Here is an 8,810-nt window from a genome sequence, read left to right as displayed (position 1 = left end):
AAAAGTGCCTGGGATGCAATTAACGTCGCCCAATAAAAAAGTTCCTCCAAACTTAAAGAGATACAGAGCCTCATTAGTGTTGTCTCCCTTGGTTGAGAACAGCAGGGCAGAGCACAGAAGAGCTAAGCACAGCCTTGCCAGATGCAGGGTACAGCTCCGACCCAGCGTAGTCAGCTCCAGAGGCAATTAACTGAGCAGAGACGCTGGGGCTGTGTAATTTCTCAGGTTCACTGGCAGTCTTATCAGTGGTAAAGTGTAGCGCCACAGGGGGAAAGAGAGGTTATCTTCGTGAGGAGGGATAATTCCCTTGGTTATTTGGTGGGTTTGTTTGGAAAGTGGATGTCAGACTGAGCCTTGGGGTGAACAGTTAGTCGTGGACATCAGTGCGAGGGAGTTTTGAGATTTTTCCCCTCTAACACTAACACCATTTAAATGACCTAGGCCCCCCGAAGAGTCAAGTCTAATATCGATAGATGTTTTGCTTTGTAGCTTTCTCTATGTGCCATGGTGTATGTTCACTCTTTGACTAACTGCATTGACATGTGTTCTGAAGGACAAGCTATTATCAACATATAAAATAGCGTGTTACACAACAGCTTGTCGTAGTCATTGAAGCATGCTCTCAGTGTATTCCCATGTGATGTTCAAGTATTCGCTTACTGTCTCACTATATAACTGGGTATATTCCCATTGGTTTCAGGGCTGGCTGAACGAGATGTTTGAGTACGACCCAGAGACCTACCACCTGTCCCTGACCCACTCTGTGTTCGCCAGCCTGGAGGGGCACTGCCTTCGCCTGGACTACCCCAGGAACAACATCAGCCGCAGAGCCACCTACGATGAAAAGCCTCCCGAGGCTGCGGTTGTCAGCACACGCTGCTTCCAGCTACGACACAGCAAGGTCTGTCTGCTTGGTCTGTCAACTTACCCTCGCTGTTCAAAGCTTAACATTTCATTTGAGGAAATATGATGCAAGGTTTTATATTTTATTCATTGACTTCATAAAACATTGAGATGTTTTTAAAATGTATTTTATATGTGTGTTACATACAATAATGGCGGCAGTAGTGGTCCTCTGTAGACCAGTTGGTTTAGCATGGCATAGCAGGGCGCTTGCAATGTTTTTTGAGATGGTCTGAAAGCATAATAACCAGATGTATTAATGTTGTGTTATAAGAGGTTTCTAATAAGTCTAGTTGTAATACCAGGTGTTCCTGCTGCCCTCTGAGCTAGCCCGTAAGAGGCTGTGGAACCTGAAGTATCCTATCTGCATTGAGCTGGCAGAGGGAGAGGGGGTCATGGAGGAGGGGAGGGGCACAGTGGAGACCCCAAAAGAGGAGCAGGGGGGAGACCCCCAACTCCAAACACGACCCACCTCCAACCCCAAACCAGCAGCCAACCTCCCCACAACCCTATACCTCTTCGGACGGACAGGAAGAGAGAAGGAGGAGTGGTTTCATCACTTCCTGTCCGCGTCCATGGTAATGGAGAAGGAGAAGGAGAATGAGAGGCCTGGCAGATGTGTTTGCAGATCAGGTAGGATAAACTGTTTTTGTTTGTTTTTGTTGTCGTGTATGGTTGTCTTTTTCCCTCATTTAATTTACTTTGCGTTAGTATTTTATTTGTGTTTTTTGTGTAATGACAAATCTTCACAACACATATATTGGCCATGAAAATATGTGGAAAGGGAAGGATAAATCAAGCAAATGTTACTCTAGTGGATTATATGCTCCAGTTCTATGTATTCCAGGATGATTCATTTCTAGATTACAGATGCGTGGACATGTAGGAGAATATAGTACTCTCGTGATGCTCTCAAAGCACTTAACCAAACATGTTTCTGTCCCTGCTCTGGTCTGTCATGGTAGTAAACTGAACAGTGTTGTCCTACGTCTTAGACAGTCCACTAAGTCCCCTGAAGCTAAATCTATCGCTGAGAATATTACACATTTCCTTACAGATTCACTCTCATGTAACACTTAAAAGAAATGATCACAACAATGTCAAATCTGAACCGACAGCTGTCATCTCTGTATCTAGATGTGCCGGTATTGCGAGGGGTGAGCCCATCAAGACGGTCCCAGGACAGCAGAGGTTCCAGCAGGATTGGGAGCACTGAAGAGGACCTCCCCGTTCCCCCTTCTGCCCCCTCCATCCAACCATCCAGGGTGGGCTCTCAACTGCTGGACTACCCCACCTACATGGCTCGATTCCTGCCCTCAGAGCAGCCCAGCCCCCTGCCCAGTCCACCCCTCAACAGCACAGAGACAAGCCCCACCAACAAAGTGAGGGTGAGTTCCGCTGACCACCTGAATGAGACATCTAAAAACAGATAGATTATATAATTAAATAGTGTTAATCTGTAGTGGCGTATATATTTCCCTACAGTGCACCTGTGATTTCCCAGAGTTCCCGGTGGAGGACAACACTGACTGGGTCAATGCACTGATTGGTCGAATATTCTGGGACTTCCTGCGTGAGAAATATTGGGCGGACATTGTCTCCAGAAAGATCCAGAAAAAGTTGAGCAAAATCAGAGTGAGTGTGTGAGCTCTCACAGTGTAAAATCCCCTCTTCAGAAGTAAGGGGAGCTTGTACAATGTTTCTATTTGGTAATTGTCTAGTAGTATATAGCCAACATAACCACAAAATCCACTGGAAACAAGCAACACGGAGGAGCGAAATGACATTTCTTTGTTTGTGTGTGTGTGTGTGTGTGTGTGTGTGTGTGTGTGTGTGTGTGTGTGTGTGTGTGTGTGTGTGTGTGTGTGTGTGTGTGTGTGTGTGTGTGTGTGTGTGTGTGTGTGTGTGTGTGTGTGTGTGTGTGTGTGTGTGCAGCTGCCTTACTTCATGAATGAGCTGACTCTGACTGAACTGGACATGGGCTCCTGTCTGCCCCAAATCACCAGTGCGTCCAGACCTGTAGTCAACAGCAGAGGCGAGTGTCAACTAAAAAGCTCACTTCCTTTTTACTCTCCCTGATGTTTCTGCGATGATGACTGGGGCCGGGTGTTTTCCAGACCATGTGACCTGACCAGGAGAAACTCTGCGGCCCAAATATTGTCAGGAATACCTCCTGACCCTAATGATGACACAGCGAATCAGCCCACTCTGCATACAGTACATGAAACTCAGAGCACGAATTAGTGAAAGACAATGACAGTGTGTCATACTTAGTCTAATCTATATTCTGGAGGAGTACTTAGAAGCAGATTAAATGGATTTGTCCTGATTATGAAGGTCTGCAAATTACAGCAAATTACGACAGATTATAATTCCCCCAAAAAATGATGGTGACAAATGTGGACTGTGCAGGGGGAGCTCTGTATGAATCTGTACATGGGATGGTGTGTGATTGGAGAGGCATGGATGTGACGCAGGTCGTGTTGCCTTGCGCAAGTTGTGATGCGAGCAGAGAGACATAAGGAAAGGGCTTACAGACTAACCCTCTCTGTAGGTACTAAACTAACACATGGAATTGTTTTAAGATGGTCATACCATTAATCATTTAGCTGTTTTAGGACCCTTTTAGGTATAATAATAATAATAATATTTGCAAAAATATTTAATTTGGCCTTTATTACTATCACTGATAGAAACAGATTGAATTCATAAATGGCAAAAAATATAGTTTAAAAAAAATTATCATAAGGAATAAGGTTTTGAAGTATCTGTCCCATATCTAGCAGATATATTTACACATATTTAACCCCTTATTTTTTGGGACACAAAACTACCTCTATACTTCCATTTGTTTGTAAGGGTTTCCTTCAGACGAGTCCCATGACTATTCTGTGGTTCGTTTAGCAAAACTGAGAACACCATCGTGTTCCTGAGAGTCTGCCCTTTCTATAGAAGGGTCATAACGTTCAGACGCTACAGATATTTCTGTGAGAAGACCGATTTTCGGGATGTCTCATGGTCTGACAAACACCGCTGTAGCTGTGCCACCTTCCACCGTAGATTTGGAAGGCCAACATAGGCGGATGCGACAGATTGAGATGTGATATCTCAAGCATAATCTGACAGATTGAGATGTGATATCTCTAATCTGACAGATTGAGATATGATATCTCTATTATAATCTGACAGATTGAGATGTGATATCTCTAATCTGACAGATTTAGATATGATATCTCTATTATAATCTGACAGATTGAGATGTGATATCTCTATTATAATCTGACAGATTGAGATATGATATCTCTATTATAATCTGACAGATTGAGATGTGATATCTCTATTATAATCTGACAGATTGAGATATGATATCTCTATTATAATCTGACAGATTGAGATGTGATATCTCTATTATAATCTGACAGATTGAGATATGATATCTCTATTATAATCTGACAGATTGAGATGTGATATCTCTATTATAATCTGACAGATTGAGATGTGATATCTCTATTATAATCTGACAGATTGAGATATGATATCTCTATTATAATCTGACAGATTGAGATGTGATATCTCTAATCTGACAGATTGAGATGTGATATCTCTATTATAATCTGACAGATTGAGATGTGATATCTCTATTATAATCTGACAGATTGAGATGTGATATCTCTATTATAATCTGACAGATTGAGATATGATATCTCTATTATAATCTGACAGATTGAGATGTGATATCTATAATCTGACAGATTGAGATGTGATATCTCTATTATAATCTGACAGATTGAGATGTGATATCTCTATTATAATCTGACAGATTGAGATGTGATATCTCTATTATAATCTGACAGATTGAGATGTGATATCTCTAATCTGACAGATTGAGATGTGATATCTCTAATCTGACAGATTGAGATGTGATATCTCTATTATAATCTGACAGATTGAGATGTGATATCTCTATTATAATCTGACAGATTGAGAGGTGATATCTCTAATCTGACAGATTGAGATATGATATCTCTATTATAATCTGACAGATTGAGATGTGATATCTCTAATCTGACAGATTGAGATGTGATATCTCTATTATAATCTGACAGATTGAGATATGATATCTCTATTATAATCTGACAGATTGAGATGTGATATCTCTAATCTGACAGATTGAGATGTGATATCTCTATTATAATCTGACAGATTGAGATGTGATATCTCTATTATAATCTGACAGATTGAGATGTGATATCTCTAATCTGACAGATTGAGATGTGATATCTCTATTATAATCTGACAGATTGAGATGTGATATCTCTATTATAATCTGACAGATTGAGATGTGATATCTCTATTATAATCTGACAGATTGAGATGTGATATCTCTATTATAATCTGACAGATTGAGATGTGATATCTCTATTATAATCTGACAGATTGAGATGTGATATCTCTAGCATAATCTGAGAGATTGAGATGTGATATCTCTATTGTAATCTGACAGATTGAGATGTGATATCTCTAGCATAATCTGACAGAATTTGATGGGATTTATTTTTATTATTTTACTTAGATTAAGGACAAGCCAGCAAATCCTGTCCAAGCACTATGTGCTTGTGTGTGTATGCGTTCGCAGATGCACAATCTGTACATGGGATGGTGTGTGATTGGAGAGGCATGGATGTGACGCAGGTCGTGTTGCCTTGCGCAAGTTGTGATGCGAGCAGAGAGACATAAGGAAAGGGCTTACAGACTAACCCTCTCTGTAGGTACTAAACTAACACATGGAATTGTTTTAAGATGGTCATACCATTAATCATTTAGCTGTTTTAGGACCCTTTTAGGTATAATAATAATAATAATATTTGCAAAAATATTTAATTTGGCCTTTATTACTATCACTGATAGAAACAGATTGAATTCATAAATGGCAAAAAATATAGTTTAAAAAAAATTATCATAAGGAATAAGGTTTTGAAGTATCTGTCCCATATCTAGCAGATATATTTACACATATTTAACCCCTTATTTTTTGGGACACAAAACTACCTCTATACTTCCATTTGTTTGTGACAGATTGAGATGTGATATCTCTATTATAATCTGACAGATTGAGATGTGATATCTCTATTATAATCTGACAGATTGAGATGTGATATCTCTATTATAATCTGACAGATTGAGATGTGATATCTCTATTATAATCTGACAGATTGAGATGTGATATCTCTATTATAATCTGACAGATTGAGATGTGATATCTCTAGCATAATCTGAGAGATTGAGATGTGATATCTCTATTGTAATCTGACAGATTGAGATGTGATATCTCTAGCATAATCTGACAGAATTTGATGGGATTTATTTTTATTATTTTACTTAGATTAAGGACAAGCCAGCAAATCCTGTCCAAGCACTATGTGCTTGTGTGTGTATGCGTTCGCAGATGCACACACTCATAGACACACACACACACACATAGACACACATAGACACACACACGCACATAGACACTCATAGTCACACACACAGATAGACACACACACACACACACACACAAACACGCATAGACACACCACCACCAAACCAATATGCTGCACGTCCCCAGTAGGAGGTAACAGCTCCCTGGCTCACTGAGATTACAACAGATTACTGTAATAATATCGACTCATCTGATGCTCAGGACTCTATCATAATCAGATGACATGAGCAATGGACCGTCTCCTCCCTCTCAATCATCTGATCTGTCTCTTAATCTCTGTGCTGGTGTGTGTGTGTGTGTGTGTGTGTGTGTGTGTGTGTGTGTGTGTGTGTGTGTGTGTGTGTGTGTGTGTGTGTGTGTGTGTGTGTGTGTGTGTGTGTGTGTGTGTGTGTGTGTGTGTGTGTGTGTGTGTGTGTGTGTGTGCGTGCTTGCATTCGTACATATGTGTGTGTGTTCTCCAGGCTTGTGGCTGGAGCTGGAGGTGGTATACACTGGGGCCCTGCAGATGACCCTGGAGACCAAGATCAACCTGTCCAAACTGGGCAAGGAGGGCAAGGAGGGAAGCCTGGACACTGACAGCCTCACTGATACTGGCAGCCTGGGGTCAGTCACATTACAGTTAATACTGCACTATCATCTATTACTAGCCTGGGTTCCAGTCTGTTTGTGCTATTATGGAATTTTTGCACCAAACAGATCTGGATTTCAGGCTACAATATAACCACTGCCTTGTCACGAATCTCGCCGAAGATGGTGCCTCTTCCTGTTCGGGCGGCGCTTGGCGGTCGTCGTCGCCGGCCTATTAGCTGCCATTGATTCCCTTTCCGTTTGTTTCTGTTTATTGGGTTTAATTGGGTGCACCTGTTTTAAGTTAGTGTTTGTTTGTAGGCTATTTAAGGGCACTAGGCCCGCTGGGTATTTGTGCGGGCTTGTTCTCTGTTATCTGGTGTATGAGTGTTATCTATATTTTTCCGGACAGTTTTAGTCCGTTGTATTTTGGGACGGGTTGTTTCATGTTTTGCATGTCCGTGGCTCCACAGTCTTTGGAATAAAATATCCACGTACAGAATTACCTGCTCTCTGCGCTTGACTCCTCCACTCACCATTGTTAGAAGTTGTAACAGAAGCCCGCACCAATACCCAGCGGGTCTAGTGCCCTTAAATAGCCTGCAAACAAACACTGACTTAAAACAGGTAATGACATCCTGGTCATGATTAGCTGCTATGCTCTGTCAGAGGGGACAGACAATTCATGATAATTAAGAGACCAACCTACAAAATCCCTCTTAATCTGTCAAACTCCTTTAATAGTGAATCTTTGAACAGAGCCTGTGGATGGCAGAGTTCTCTATACATGACAGAGCTCTCTATACATGACAGAGCTCTCTATACATGATAGAGCTCTCTATACATGCCAGAGTTCTCTATACATGATAGAGCTCTCTATACATGCCAGAGCTCTCTATACATGATAGAGCTCTCTATACATGCCAGAGTTCTCTATACATGATAGAGCTCTCTATACATGCCAGAGCTCTCTATACATGCCAGAGCTCTCTATACATGGCAGAGTTCTCTATACATGATAGAGCTCTCTATACATGCCAGAGTTCTCTATACATGATAGAGCTCTCTATACATGCCAGAGCTCTCTATACATGACAGAGCTCTCTATACATGCCAGAGCTCTCTATACATGGCAGAGTTCTCTATACATGATAGAGCTCTCTATACATGCCAGAGCTCTCTATACATGACAGAGCTCTCTATACATGCCAGAGCTCTCTATACATGGCAGAGTTCTCTATACATGACAGAGCTCTCTATACATGGCAGAGTTCTCTATACATGATAGAGCTCTCTATACATGACAGAGCTCTCTATACATGATAGAGCTCTCTATACATGCCAGAGTTCTCTATACATGATAGAGCTCTCTATACATGCCAGAGCTCTCTATACATGGCAGAGTTCTCTATACATGATAGAGCTCTCTATACATGCCAGAGCTCTCTATACATGGCAGAGTTCTCTATACATGACAGAGCTCTCTATACATGCCAGAGCTCTCTATACATGACAGAGCTCTCTATACATGACAGAGCTCTCTATACATGACAGAGCTCTCTATACATGGCAGAGTTCTCTATACATGATAGAGCTCTCTATACATGACAGAGCTCTCTATACATGACAGAGCTCTCTATACATGGCAGAGTTCTCTATACATGATAGAGCTCTCTATACATGGCAGAGTTCTCTATACATGACAGAGCTCTCTGTACATGACAGAGTTCTCTATACATGACAGAGCTCTCTGTACATGACAGAGCTCTCTATACGTGACAGAGTTCTCTATACATGACAGAGCTCTCTATACATGACAGAGTTCTCTATACATGACAGAGCTCTCTATACATGACAG

At 41.3% G+C, this 8,810-nt stretch overlaps 1 protein-coding gene across 1 annotated transcript in view; it reads left to right on the top strand.

Annotated features, from left to right (window-relative positions):
* The window catches only part of tex2l (testis expressed 2, like), a 28,980-nt gene that overhangs the window by 10,433 nt on the left and 9,737 nt on the right, over positions 1–8,810 (top strand). Inside the window, exons 3-8 of the mRNA XM_052478428.1 lie at positions 701–901; positions 1,209–1,536; positions 2,041–2,291; positions 2,389–2,538; positions 2,839–2,938; positions 6,847–6,988. Coding sequence (XP_052334388.1) covers positions 701–901; positions 1,209–1,536; positions 2,041–2,291; positions 2,389–2,538; positions 2,839–2,938; positions 6,847–6,988 — 1,172 coding nt within the window. The remainder of the gene's footprint in view (positions 1–700; positions 902–1,208; positions 1,537–2,040; positions 2,292–2,388; positions 2,539–2,838; positions 2,939–6,846; positions 6,989–8,810) is intronic.

This window comes from Oncorhynchus keta, chromosome 24, assembly GCF_023373465.1.
Source record: "Oncorhynchus keta strain PuntledgeMale-10-30-2019 chromosome 24, Oket_V2, whole genome shotgun sequence".
Taxonomy (NCBI): domain Eukaryota; kingdom Metazoa; phylum Chordata; class Actinopteri; order Salmoniformes; family Salmonidae; genus Oncorhynchus; species Oncorhynchus keta.
The sequence above is the reverse complement of the archived record's forward strand: the minus strand, read 5'-3'. Positions and strand labels throughout refer to the sequence as shown.